General features: G+C 39.6%; 1 protein-coding gene across 1 annotated transcript in view; it reads right to left on the bottom strand.

The window, feature by feature from the left end:
• LOC132649969 (ran-binding protein 9-like) overlaps positions 1–13,125 on the bottom strand; it is a 64,610-nt gene extending 51,485 nt beyond the window's left edge. Inside the window, 3 exon segments of the mRNA XM_060374742.1 lie at positions 12,648–12,790; positions 12,792–12,868; positions 12,904–13,125. Coding sequence (XP_060230725.1) covers positions 12,648–12,790; positions 12,792–12,868; positions 12,904–13,125 — 442 coding nt within the window.
• Between the last annotated feature and the right edge of the window lie 2,457 nt (positions 13,126–15,582).

Genomic DNA, 15,582 nt, shown 5'->3' with positions numbered 1-15,582 from the left:
AAAACTTGTACATAATTAGAAAATTAACTTTGAATTGAAGGAATTTGCATATATGTAATATTATTTTTAAGATTTGTATGTCTGCATGTATGTATACCACCTGTGTACCTGCTGCCCAAAGTCCAGAAAACCATGTTGGATACCTTGGAACTGCAGTTATTATAGGGTATTCTGAGCTTGCCATGTGGAATATGGGAATCAAACCCAAATCCTCTGCAAGAACTACTGAATTATCTCTCTAGTTCCCAAACTAGAGAAATTTAAGGCTATAATTTTCAGTTATTCTGTATTGGAAGTACATGAGAAAATTATCTTAATTTTATCAGATATAAATCTGTGTTTAATTTGTAACATTGCTATACATTCTTTTGCAAAATGGACCACTTTTTAAAACTGGAGACATTTGTATGATACCATAATTTCAAATAAACTACATTACTAGGTGAATCTCATCAATAATTCAGAATTCTGTTATTTGATATATTCTTATCATTTATGAATAAAGACTAATCCACAATTATTTTTGTTTGGTTGGTTCCATTTTTTTGAGACAGGGTTTCTCTTTGCTTGGCTGTCCTGGATTCACTTTGTAGACCAAGCTGGCCTCGAGCTCAGAGATTCACTTGCCACTGCCACCTCCAGTGCTGGGATTACAGGCACGTGGCACCATGCCCAGCTTGATTCACAATTCTTGAGTCAATAACAGTCTGTTGAAAAGTACAGCTCCATATTTTTCTCTTAAGAAATGAGATAACACAATGCTACTGTTAATAATATAGAGCATCTAATGAGTAAGGCTTTTAAACTTTCTAAGCTTACCATTCCTCAACTCTAAATCCAAAGTTTTCCTTCAAATCATCTTACTTTATCAATTCCTAACTCTTTCCTCAAGATTTAAATTATCCTGAAAGGTACTGGAGCAAAAGTGAGCACTTGAGGCCTGGCACAGTGGTGCATGCCTGTAATCAAAGCACTCAGGTATGCAGAGGCTGGTGGATCCCTGTGAGTTTGAGGCCAGCCTGACCTACAGAGTGAGTTCCAGCATAGCCAGGTCTACAAGGAAAAAGACATATCCAAAAAACAAAACAATAAATTAAAATAAAATAAAATGAACACATGAAAAATGTGTATACGATTACAAATGTAGCAGCTAGAGAAGTGGCTCAGTAGTGAGGAGCACATGCCCTTGAGAAGACACAAGGACTCACACTCAGAGACCTACACAGAAGGCACACTCATATACTGCTAAATAAAAACCAAAATTTAAATTAAAACAAAACAATAAAAACTACAAAAGGATAGACAGACAGAATTTGGCAAAAGCCCATGACAAATACTCAGAATGTGAGTGAAATCTCCACTCCCTCAGAAAGACTTTTAGAGAAATACTCTCCACCACTATCCAAGTTCTTTGGTAGATATGTGTCATTAAATACAAAACTGTCATTTACCATCTTTCGATTGATAGTGGAGTTCTCCATCTCAAATTCACCATGGTTACTCTAAAACTAAAGGCTGTTTACAAGTAAAAGATTAGATTTTATGACACAAAATACACAGAAATTATGTATGTCTCAGCATTCATGTTACCAAATTATTAACATCCACCTTATTATTTAAAAAGTTATATTTATATTTGCAATGCCAATTAGCACATGTTCCCTGGCCCCAAAGGAACTGAATGAACTTAGTGTGATTCAGCTCAGCTACTCCTTTTTTACCCTGGTGGTGTTGGCAACAGAGATCAAAGCAAAGCTAAATACACCTCTTTTCCTTTGTATTAACCTGAGAATAAATTTTCTTATTTCTGTATGTTTTGATAATTGTATGTATAAGAAGCCAAGTATGAGTGTTGGAGAGATAGCTCAGCAGTTTAGAGCAATAACAATTCTACCAAAACTAGTGTTCAATTCCAATCAACCACATGGCAGTTCACAACTATCTGCAAATCCAAGATCTGACAACATCACACAGACATACATGCAGGGAAAATACCAATGCACATAAAAGAAAAACAACAACAAAAAACTGAATATATATGTTCCACAACACACATGTGGAGGTTAGACGACAACACCCAGGACTCAGTTCACTCCTTCCACTGTGGGTTCTAAGGACTGAACTCAGTTTATCAGACTTGCAATGAGCCATTTCACTAGTCCACCATGTAAACTTTTTGATAAAGGCAAAAGTAAGACTCAACCCTAAGACTACAGAGACCTAATGAAGTCAGCTAGTAAGACAAAACAGGAAGCAGCAAAATGCAGACGGCCCCTCCACAGCCCAATAATTAAAACATCTGTAGGTAACAGATATATGACAAGCTGAGCAGCAAGAAAAAAATAACTGTACAAATATTCCAAACACGTGTATGTTTGTGTGTTTGTGGGATGCATATGAGAGGATGTGTGCATGCCTATGGAGACCAGAGATCACCACAGACATTATTCATAAGATACCATCAACTTTGTTGAGAAGGAAGGGGGAGGACTATCACCAGCTTGGAATTCAACAGAGTAGGCTAAAATGGTTGCCAGGGATGTGTCAATCTTTGTTTTCCTAAGACAGGAATTACACGTGTATGCCACCATCTATGCAGTAAGTTTTTTAAATATGTGCCCCGAGGTTCAAACTTAACCCCTCATGCTTGTGTAGTATACACTTTACCTGTTGAGCTATCTGTCGCCCCAAAGTCTATATCCACAATAACCACTTAATAAGCAGACATTTGTTGAATTATAGTAACAGTGAAATAGATTTTCAGTAAACTATTCAAATAGTTAGGTTAACCGAGCATACAAAATTCATGTATTAAAAATTAGACAGTCATAGTTTTGCCTATTCCTATGATCTGTTGGTTCCCAAAACAATACATGCTATTTGCCATTGCTTTTGGTTGTTCACCAGAATGAGAATGTTTAGACCCTATTGACAAAGACACACTTTAATCATAGTACATAGAGACCCCAAGCTGGAGCTGAGCTGGAAACTTCCTCCCTGATAGCTATTGTTCATAGTAACAAAAGATGTGCAGGCTACTGGGGAAGAGCAGTGATCAAGAGCTAAACAGAGAACTCTCTGTAGAGGAATATTGAATGGCAGAGAAGCATTTAAAGCAATGCTCAACCTCATTAGCCATTAGGGAAATGCAAATCAAAACAATCCTGAGTTTTCACCTTACACCCATCAGAATGGCCAAGATCAAGGACTCAAGTGACAACACATGCTGAAGAGGTTGTGGAGAAAAGGGAACCCTTCTCCACTGCTGGTGGGAATGTAAAGTTGTACAACCACTCTGGAAATCAATCTGGAGCTTTCTTAGACAACTAGGAATAGCGCTTCCTCAAGATCCAGCCATACCACTCCTAGGCATATATCCAAAAGAGCTCAAGTACACAAAATGTACATTTACTCAATCATGTTTGTAGCAGCTTTATTTGTAATAGCCAGAAGCTGGAAACAGCCAGATGCCCCTCAACTGAAGAATGGATGCAGAAATTGTGGTACATCTATACAATGGAGTATTACTCAGCAATGAAAAATAAGGAAATCATGAAATTTGCAGGTAAATGTTGGGACCTGAAAAGGATCATTCAGAGTGAGTTGTCCCAGAAGTAAAAAGACACACACGGTATATACTCGCTCATATATACATAGTGAGTTCAAGGACAGCCTGGAGGGCCTATCACAGTGGTTCTCAAACTTCCTAATGCTGAGACCCTTTAACAAAGATCCTCACGTTGTTGTGAACTCCAACCATAAAATTATTTCATTGCTACTTCATAACCATATTTCTGCTACAGTTAAAAATCATAATGTAAATATGTGATATACAGGATATTTAATAGGTGAGCCTGGGGAAAGGGTCATTTCACCCCTAAAGTGATTGCAACTTAGTTTGAGAGCTGCAGACCTATCAGGATAAACAAAGGATAGAGGTGAGCGGAAAGGAAGAAAGAAAATGAGAAAGAGTGCAAAGTGCCTAGATAAATTTTTTGAAGCTGGGCCTGGTGGTGTTGACCTGTAACCTAGCTACTCAGGGAACTGAAGGAGGCAGCTTGCAAAATTAAGGACTACATGGGCAACTTATATAGACTCTGTCTCAAAAACTTAAAACATGCTAGGACTATAGCACAGCAGTAAGTCATTTAGCCAGAATGCATTGAAATTCTACTTAAAAACAAATGAAATCACATTCAGCATTCTACCCTGCAGTTTTTGCCTGACTCCTAAATGATTTTTTAGTTTGTGTTCATTATGATTCTTGGTATTATAAAGTTCTATGGTTTGCCTAAGACAAAATACCATGTATCCACAACTACAGTACCACAACCACACAGATGTTTTCATTGTCTGAAAAATAGCCTCCATGATCAGTCTCTTTCATCCCTTTCCTTGGACAACAACTCTTTTTCACTGCCTCTACTCTTTTACTCTTTCTACTTAGTCCTTTTAGACAGGTTGCCTTCACTTAGGAATATGTAGTTCAAATTCATACATGTCCCCTTACATCAAACTTCTTAGGTCTCTTGTTCCCATCCATCACCAATTACTGAAAGATATATAGGTTGCCACAACTCTAAAGATCATCAGTAAATTTGCTACAAACATTGATAAGCAGAGAAGATTTAAGTACTAACATAAACTAGGTAAATATTTGGGTATAATTTTGCTGGGAAGTAGGGTAAACATATAGTCTTCTTTGTTAGTATTGCAAAATGATTTCCAAAGTGGCTATATCATTTTGCATCCCCACTAACAATAATTTGTTTTTTTATTGTTAGGTAGCCACACCAACAACTGGCACACTCATAGGCTATGTTTATGATTTAGCCATTCTAACATTCTATTTCCTGTTTGGGAGTTTGGAGTTTGTTTTTAAAGAGGCTTTTCATTTCAATGAAGTAGGTGTCAAGAGCACACCTTCAAGAAGAATCTAAGTCTGCAGAGTCAGACACATGTAACCCTATCACAAGCACCAGTGGGGACAGACCTAAGCTTGTAGGTCATTAGAACTATGATTTCTGTGTTGTTACAAAGTTCCAAATTCCTAAGTAATTACCCTAGCCTCGACCTCCCAGAGTCCTGTTATTTCTAAAGCACAGTTGTATGGAAAAAAAGGGTTTTCTCCACAATGCATTTGTGACATTGCAACAGAAATGCCTGTTGTCTTCTATTACAACACACTATCTGAAGATTTACTTTTAAAGTTTATTTAACTCTATGAATCTTTCCTTGGAATTTTTCTCATCTTCCAGCACAAGCTTACCTGAGAATCTCTTAAAAGGCCTCAAAAGCCCTTGATTTCCTTCATAAGCCTATCCTTCCACCACCCCTACCAGCAAAGGCAGGGCCATAGACTTTCATCAGTATCACAGTCTTCTTTCCCTGCTACTACCCACTCAGTCAGCCTCTGTTGAAAAGTCTAATAATGTGGCAAAAGATCACTGCCATGAACTCAACACCTGGCTTTCTCGGTGCCACCTATGTTATGTTCAAAACTCTTCAGTGAACCTGTTTCAATTGTTCTAAAAGGCTCATACACATCTTCCTTAACATTAAGCATTTTAAATTTGGTGAGCCTATTTTGTGAAGAAAATGGGAGGCTATTAGATGTAGTCAGAGTCACTTCTCCACTCTGCTACTCCAAAGTGATCCATGTGCACACCAGCCTGCCTTCCATGGTCTATTTCTCCTCTCCTCTCCTCTGCAAACACTCCTACTGGTCTTTACCTGATCAGCATTCATTCAAACTAAGAATCTTAAGCCATTTCTTCTTTAATTTCACCTCTGTCCCCCAATGTGCACACTTTCCTCACAACTTCTGTGCCTCTGTGTGATAAACCATTGTCACTTTCAGTACTCTACTAAGGTTGGTATTGAGTAACAAATTACCATACCTTGAACTAAAATCATAGTCTCAAACCAATTTAAATATCATTCAGTTATACCCACAAACTAAATGAAGTAATGTAGAACTGATATAATTGTAGTCATAATACTTTCAAGAGTCTTGATTATGTGGGATTTTCATCTACCCTGATGACATCAGAATCAAGCTCTCCCTCAGCTAAAATATAACCAGATATTGGTTGTTACAAACAAAGATGTTTTTCCCTTAACCTTCTAAAGAAATCTTTCTATGTTCTTCAATCATCCCCTCTCTGCCACATCTTCTTTACTTGTACACTCCACTTATTCTTTCAACTCCTGTCAGCTGGGTTTGGTTTCCATCATGAAATGCAAACTGCTATCCCTAAGGCTACAATGGTCTTATTGCAAAACCAGTGATAAAATTTCCAGGCCTAGTCCACTAGAAACTACACTACCCATTGTATAAGTGGCCTCTTCCTCCTTTCTAATTTCCACTGCTTAGGTCCCATAACACTACTCTCCTTTCCACTCAGGTACCTCAAAACAGTTTCTTCTTGGGCCTCCATCTGCCTGTTAATGATGAAGAAAGTGTTCTGCTTCAGCCACAGCTCTCTCCCTCCATACACTAAAACACTGTTGGTTCAACTATCTCCTCAAGGTAAGTCCTAAAACAGTGCTAACAGAAACCCCTCTTCCCAGATGACTTACAAATCCTTTTGAGGAGGAAGTGCCTCACATTGTCCCTAATGAAGAAAGCAGAGCTCAGACTGTGTGGTGCCACAATACTCTGCATTTTTTTACTCCCCATGGTCCAATCTAAGCCAACACAGGTGTTATGGTTTTGAGTGTGAACTGTCCCACACAGGCAGATCTTTGGAATTGGTCCCTCGATGTAAGATCTATCAGGGAAGACTGTTGGAACCTTTAACAGTTAACATCCATTGGGCTGGAATAAGTGAGTGTCTGAGGGTGGAGCAGAGGTACTCTCTATTTCTTGATCCATAGCAACAAAGGAAACAGCCGCAGAATCCTTTTGCCACCATAAAGCCCATCATGCCTTCCGCACTAAGGAGGACTGTGTACCCTCTCAAAAGAATGAACAGAAATAAATCAATTCTCCCCTATGTTGCTTCTGAAAGTTATTTTGTTACAGTTTGAAGAAAAGTAACTATTCCAACATGTTAGCACCCAGTACAAAGAATACTAACTCACATAGTAACCATCCATGTAAAGCTCTAGCCAATAAACTGTGTAGTAGCTCAGCAGACATCGTATGTCCCCAGTGCTTCAAATAGGAAAGAAAGATATAACAGTCATGGAACAAAGATCCAAAATCTCAGCTAAAGAATTTGTGAATTTCCATGGCTGAGATCACTTAAAAACCCTTGATTTCAGAAAGCTTACTCAGCAACTTCTGTAAGGCTCTTTTCCTTCAGCATCTCCTGATTTCCATGAAAATCTCTTAGTAAGATTCCCATAAGATTCTCATTTCTAGGGTCTGGCATGGTGGCCACATCCTTATCACACCATTCAGAATGCTGAGAGGCAGGTGGAACTCTAAGTTCAAGGCCAGCCTCATCCATATAGCAACTTCCAGGCCAGCCAAGGCTACATTGTGAGATCCTGTTTCAGAAACAAACAAAAGATTCCCATTTTCAATTATCCTCAAGGATATTTTAATTCAGTGATAACATCTTCAAAATCATTTGATTAAAGGTTTACTTTAAGAAATCAAGAGGGCTAGGAAGCCAATACTTCTTGATTTCACTCATTATTCATCATATCTAAGTGTTGCCTTTAAAAAATTATATATGTGTGTGTGTGTTTGTGTGTGTGTGTATACACATACACATACATTTGTCTATTACTTCCAACTCTCCAATTTACAGTCTTTAAAGCATTGGCCTTTCTTCCTTATACACTTGAATCTATCTTTCCATCAGTGTGTGGTCTTAAATTAAAATATAATCCAGGCACTTCCTTTTTGAAACCTCTTGATGATTCTCCTACAGAATAAAGTCTAAGCTTAATAAATGCTTACAGATGTAAACACTTAGAATATCTGTCTATTCCATGCTTTTGACTTTCCTACTCCCTGCCTTAGACTTTGTTCTCATCTTTTAAGCTTGACTACTGAAAGTAACTTTTCTAAGAAACAGCAGCCATTCTAAAATATGGGTTGCGGATCTTTGGCAGGTCATGTCAAATGACTCCTTCACAGGGGTCCCCTAAATCCATCAGAAACTACATGTTTACACTGTGATTCATAACAGTAGCAAAATTATAGTTATGAAGTAGCAACAAAAATAATTTTATAGTTGGCATCACCACAACATTAGGAAGTATGAGGAACACTGCATTCCTTTCAGGGCCAGCCTGAGTTAGAGGCTCCTATCTTCCACAATATCCTTCTAACATTTCACTCCCTACTGCATTTTATTTTCTTTGAACTCTGTGCAGTCAAAGACAGTATTTTAAACAACTTAAAGCCCAGAAACTGGTACTAAGTAAACATACAGAGAAACCTTATATGCAAGAATGAATGAGTTGAGTAAACAAGGCTTACATAGTTAACAGAATTTTCTGGCCCAAAGCAAACTGCTCAATTTTTATTGCTAGGTAAATTTTTTTTTCTGCGAATAATTATTAAGTTCCATCCAAGCAAATTTATCACAATTTTAGCAAAGAGATCCAAGAGAAAACTCAGTTTGCTTTTAATTCATTTGATTTTTTGTTGTTGTTGTTGTTGTTTTGATACAAGATTTTAGAATGAAAGCCAGGCTGGCATAATAAAACTATCTTCAGCCTCCCACTCATCCTGAGATTACAACTACCTACCACCACACCCAGTATGAATTCCTTGTTTTTAAAGATTTCTTAAATTACCCTTATATACTACTATATAATTATATACTATATAATTGTGTGTGTGTGTGCACAGTAAATGAGTTTTGTTCCTCAATCACTTTTTCCTCTTATTTTATGATCTCTCACTGAACTGGAACTGGCTCTTCTCTAGCTGACAACTCCCTAAGACATACCTGTGCTCCATTTGGCAAGCCCATCCCCCCAATATACACACATTGCCAGTAGTTTCACATGCACACTGAAACACACAACCTGCTTTCTTGGGAGTTGTCGTGATCTAAAATCTGGTCCTCATGCTTGTAGAGAAAACACTTTACCCACTAAGCCACCTTCTTAGCACCCTTATAATCCTCTGTCCTTGTAAGCAAACATTTGTTTAGATATTTGATCAGACTTAACAAATATACTTTTAAGTCACTGAAATGGCTCAGTGAATAGGAGTGCCACTAATGACCTAAAGTCAATGTCACAGGAACCACAAAATGGAAAGAGAACCAACATTTGAAGTTGTCCTCTGACCTCCACATGAACATGACCATAACACATAATAACACACAAGCCTGCATGTACATTCCTTATTATATTAAAATATATAATAAGGAAAATAGTACAAAAATTTCCAGCAATTATATTTAGTAAGGCTTACAGACAGACTAGTAACTGCTGGGACTTGGGGAGACGGCTCTGCAATTCAAGAAAGCTTGAAGCTCTCCCAGGACCTGAGTTTAGTTCTTGACACAGACACCAGCTGAGTCACAACTGCTAGTAACTCCAGCTCCAGGGGATCCAATGCCCTTCTGGACACCAGGGCACATGCACTCAGGCATGCCTACCCGACACCCAAACATAAAAGGAATAAAGATGCTTCAGTTAAAAGGTGCACTTCACCATTTTATCACTTCCTCAGGCTGCCAAGGACCAATTCTCTGTCATCTGTCCTAAACACTTCAAGGCAGGACTACCAAAGTGTCCCAAATTTTCTGAAGCATTACTGAATTTCGGTTACCTTTTCCCCTAATGAGAAATACCTTTGATGGCAACTGTCTTTCAGTAATGAGAAAATAAATCAACACAAATGAAATGAGGTATTATGAATAAAGCAGAGATCATAAAATTTGGAAACAGCAAAATTATTCTTTTAATTTTTTTTTAATTAATTTATGTGTAGAAGTATTTTGCCTACATGCATGTATGTGTTCCTGGTGCCCAAAAAGATCAGAAGAGGGCATTAGATTCCTGGGAACTGTAGCTATGGATGGTTTAAGCCACCATGGGAGTGCTAGGAATTAAAACCAAGTCCTCTGCAAGCTCAAGAAGTGCTCTTAACAGCTGAGCCATCTCTTTAACCCCACAAAATTGTTAGTCATTGCTGACATACACAAAACTGTAAAAATATAACCTTCAGGTGCTCCCACTTCTCATATCTAATTATGTCAGATCTGTTTCTGTCTATTTAAAGAGTCCTATTAGTGTGTGTGCATGCGCATTCTGGAGAGAAAGACACTATCTGTAATTGAAGCATTTATGCTAAATGAACCCAATGTCATATTCATTAAATGTTTCTTTAATGTTCATTTAATAAACACATTTAATGTTTATGTAATATAATAACTTTAATAAAATAAAGTTTTTATAATCAAGTCTAAACCTGTCACTTTAGAAATTAATCAACTGACAATTTTTTAAATAAGAGGGCCAGTCTTTAGTGTTTCAATAATAGCTTGTTAAATAAAAAAATAAAACTCAAAATTTTAACATAAAACCAGCAAAATTGCTCAGTGGGTAAGGACACCTGCCAACAAGCCTGATGACCTGAATTAAATCCCTAGGATTCACATGGAATAAAGAGAGAACCCACTCTCAAATTTATCCTCTGAGCTCCACATCTGTACCATGTCAAACTGATAGGAGTAAACACCCACACAAATGCAAACAGCTACAAGAAAAAAAAATTACATACACTGATCCATATGCACTATAACTGTCCTGCAATTCAATCCATTTTTTATCTAGGTATCTGTCATTGTTAATATGATACCTTTAGATCTCTTAAGATACTGGATCAGCAATTCCAATGTAGAATAAAATGTTAAACATGGGATGTGTGCAGACTAAAAGAAGTCAAGATCATCATTCTTGGAAATCGACTTTGATGAATCTTTTACAATTTTTGTAATACAGAAAAATGCAAAGGAAAATTTTCACGTTAAAAAAGCAATGCAGCACAAGGATACATTACATAAAACATTTACTCTCAGGTATGACTTTTATGTTTTATTAATCACTACCTACAACAATTCATTTTTGCTATTGAGTTAAAATTACCCATTGTGTTTGGTGTCCTCTCAGAAGACAAAAAAATAAAAAATAAAATAAAAAAATCAGTAACACCAGAAAAGACACAGACTTTAAAATAGTAAGACTCCATGAAGGTTTGGAAGAGAGACACTGTCTTTGTAACGTGCAGAAACGGAGAGACAAAGAAGATAAAAACCGGTGAAAAGGATGACAACAACAAATCTGTTCTTCCAGAACTAATGGTTCATGATTATGAAACAACGATGTTTCCAAAAAGTGAACATCAATGTTACACAACAGAAAGTTATAGAAAGGACAACAGGAAAAATAACTGTGACAACAATATTATAACATTCAAACCCCAACCACAAAAGCATGCATTTGTCTCTGGTCTAGATGATTAATTTTACATAAAGGAAGTAAATACAACCAATGAAGGAATGTTATAATGTCAAATAAGCCACAATCCTGAGTCTTAAGCTACCATGGAAATTTCCTTTCTGACCATCCAGCTCAACTCCCACAGCACTCAGAAGGCACTGAGGCCCTCTCTCCTAACATACCTAGTACCACTAGGGAATACTGGGACTCAGGAAAGCTGGGATTCTTTGTTCAATAATCTCCCCTACAGAGTCTCTACCTTTAAATGCTTTTTATTTATACCATAAACGACGTAATATGAAGTTTTGTCTAATCTAACAGAAGCATTCTGACAAACAAAACAGAACTAAACACTTCATAGCATAAAACTTACTGTTCACACACATTTAAAAACAGAATTAAGTAATAATACACAAGAAAATCAACAAAATGTCCTAACTAAAAAGAAAAAAAATACTTTGGAATTTGGAAATTTTCAGCCACTTAGATTAAGGAATCTAATGTTCGAAATAGTAAATAGTTTTTTGGATCTATGCAATAAGAAAGAATGTTCAATAAGGCCCATGTTTGTGTAGATTCTTTACAACCAAATCATTCAGTAGATTTCTGTTGCCATATTCATTAAACAGTAGCTGATTTTTTCAAGATTCTTCTCAAACACCAGTTGTTAATACTTTCAGAATCTTGTCACAAGGTTTACAAACTCTACATACATGTCACTAGGATCCGAAGTCCCTTCCTTTAGAGGCAAACAAAAGGAGCCTGCTTAGAATGTAAACACTCCTCTGCTTTAGAGTCAGAACAGGCAGGATGTGTATCCAAACTGATAGCACTGCATTGGTTTTTACCCATTCCACACAAGTAAACTTGATGAAAGCAATTATCTGAGGTATAATTCAACCCTGACTCTGACATTTATAATTTCTATACAATACAACTGCTTAAAGCTTTGTGTTAACCTAGGAAGATTGGGGATGTATCTCGGAATCCTATCTCGCAACGCCACTGCATAAGAGGAGATAACCTGACCTTCTCTACCTGGAGAACAATATAATCCAAATCTGGCCAATAGATTTATGTCAGCAAAAGAGGAAGGGGCGATGTGTCCTGTCATCCTGGATTCCCTCAAAGCATCCTGCTCTAGGCCTAGGAAGCCCAGCTCCTTCCCTAGCCCAGAGCCTCACCCAGCACTGTCTGATCTCTAAGTGAGACCTGGAATCCCATACCTTTGTAGTACACCCGCAGGTTGTTCTGTGAGATGCCAATGTAGCTGAACTTGTCCTTCAGGCTCCAGGACCTGGGCAGTGGAGTCTTGTGCTCATCCACGGCTGGGTAGAGGCTCTTCAAACGCTGCTGTAGCTCCTGCTCAGAAAGAGGCGGCGTCACTACTCGAAGTCTCCAGGGCCGGGACCTGAATGCCTGTGGCCGAGCCTGGAAAGATTGCGGCCTAGCCCGGAATGCCTGCGGCCCAGCCAGGGACACGTCTAGGCCAGGTGGAGCACTGTTGGCGTTGGCCGCTGAGGCGGTGGCCAGGGGCAGCATGGGTAGCGGAGGGTGGGGCAGCATGGAGGCCACCTCAGTCCCTAAGCCTCCACCGGGTGAACCAGCCTGGGAGGAGTCAATGCTGGCGGCCATGGGCGCGGGCAGGGCATCTCCGGAGCCAGAGGCCCCATTGTCAGCTGGAGGCAGAGACTGCTCAGACATCCCTGCAGAGACTCAGAGAGTGGCTCCTCCACTAGTCACCGCTTCCTCCTGTGCTTCCCTGGTCGCTGTCACCGTGACGCCCGGAGGCGCTGTCAGGGTGACGCCCAGAGGCGCTGTCAGGGAGACGCCTGGAGGCGCTGTCACGGAGATGCCCGGAGGTGCTGTCACTGTGCTTCCCTGGGCGCTGTCACTGTGACGCCCGGAGGCGCTGTCACTGTGACGCCCGCAGGCGCTGTCACTGAGACTCCCGGAGGCGCTGTCACTGTGCTTCCCTGGGCGCTGTCACTGTGATGCCCGGAGGCGCTGTCACTGTGACGCCCGGAGGCGCTGTCACTATGACGCCTAGTCTGCGCGCCCCGGAAGTAGGAGCGCAGAGGTTGAGGAGACCCGCTCTGGGTGGGCCGGGGGCGAGAGGAAGCCTCCGCCAGGCGGTGGCAGCAGGATGACCCAGAGTGGTGGGACGCCAAACGGAGCTGGCGGGCGGGCCTGGGTGAGGTGGGGAAAAGAAGCTGAGAGCCTGCGAGGGGCGCTGCTCTCCCGTCTATTTCCGGTGGGCAGGCAAGCTGTGGAGACGCTGCACTGGCAGAACCAGGCGAGGGGGTGGCACCTGGCGGGAGCATCCTGAGCCCTCCTTCTGGCTGCTTGGCGGCCTAGGGCTCCCTGGTGCAGGCAAAGCTCTGCTTCTCTCCTTGAGCCATTCCCTCAGACTCAGGGAGCCTGCTTTGCACCCAGGGAGAGTAATTGAGCCCTGCTGGGCCACAGGGAGCGTAGCCAGGGATACCCTATGGGGTCCATAAAGGGCCGCAGGAAACCATTTCTGAAGGAGAAGTGTCTCTCTTAAAACAGTTACTCTCTCATTAATTAATTAATTAATTAATGAGGGAGTCCCTGTGAACTTCATGAGGAAAAAAAGCCACGTTAAGAATGACAATGTAGACTGGCAGATCGTTAAAGAGCAGGAAACTGGATTGGTTGTGCATTTAGGAAGGGCTTCTGGAGATATATAAACATTTTATAAGCTTATTATTTCTCAAGGTAGGCTGCTTTGTTAGGTAGCAAAAATTATGCCCTTTTTTAACATGGGAATATTTACTGAGGTCAACAGAGGTTTTTTTTTGTTTGTTTATTTTTAAGATGGGAGAGGGACTTCTTACTTTGCAGTTCTCAGTAGAGTCGTCTCATTTGGCACAATTTGCTATGTGTTGCTCTCTGACCACACAAATCATTGCTATTCTGTTTCCACCACTTCCTTTTCGTTAGCTTACCCTTTCCAAGGCCAGCAAAAATAGGGATTCACTCATGTAACCTACATGATACAGATTCTGATATTGTGTTGGCTTTCTGGGATGCTATGGTGGCAATTATTGGGCCAAATAAGCATGGAGTGTTTGACTAAATAGAGAACTAGTGATTTTGTTTTAGAAGAGTATGAAGGGTCACTGGTGATTTAATGGAAAACTCCCTTAGCCAAAGCACCTGGTCCATTAATTTCGATTAATTTCCATCTTAAAAAACCCACACTAAACCTAATTACAGTGTTCTTTAATAATAATAATAAAAAAAATCTCCATAACTCTATTCTATGGTCTGAATTCTTCATCTCAAAGCACACTTACATGATGGAACTGAATTTAAAGAACACTAAAACTTTCATTTATCCTAAAATAACAAAGAGTTCCATGGACATCATGATCTACAAGTTGATAGCCAAGATGGAACACATGGGCTCCAAGCCTCTTCAAATCCGTTGAAGGAAACATCAAGATTTTACTATTTTTTTTTGGAAGAAATAGATATCTCTCACAAATGCCACCATCATGGCAGTCCCTCTGCTCTCTAACTTCTGAGCTCCACACCATTCATCCACATTCAAAAATTGGCAAGCATATATCCATGGCCATGGCAGCAATGGCTGATAGACAGAGACTGACTGCTTAAACAGTGTTATAGGGATGTCAGCTGACTGATGCCTTCTACTCAGGATAGCCCTGCAGTGGATGGACACCTCAGAGTCCATCATCCAGAAAGTATCTATTAAGTGTCTGACACCTTCTTTTCTCACTATGGCCAGACATGGTGTAGTAGAGAAGACACTTTCCTGCTGGGAGAGGGATCCTTGACATAGATGGTCTTCAATACCAGGAAAGAAGTTCAGACATTGGCCAGCTTCATGTATGTCCATGATATATCCTTCTGTATTATATTTGTGAAAACTGTCACAAAATGTGTGCCAAGATCTATAATATGGGTTTAGGGTATGTATTACTTAATCAGTTGCTGCATAGCAAACATCCCCAAAACTCAGTGAATTAAGATTTATCATTAAACATATCTGTGGAGCAAGTTTCTTCTGAATTAGTAACTGTTCTGTTGCTAGAAAGAAACACATGTCTAAGGTGACTTGTGTAAAAGAATGCATTTAATTAGAGGCTTACTCATAGTTTTAAAGAGTTAGTC

The sequence above is a fragment of the Meriones unguiculatus genome, chromosome X, assembly GCF_030254825.1.
Source record: "Meriones unguiculatus strain TT.TT164.6M chromosome X, Bangor_MerUng_6.1, whole genome shotgun sequence".
Lineage (NCBI taxonomy): Eukaryota > Metazoa > Chordata > Mammalia > Rodentia > Muridae > Meriones > Meriones unguiculatus.
The sequence above is the reverse complement of the archived record's forward strand: the minus strand, read 5'-3'. Positions and strand labels throughout refer to the sequence as shown.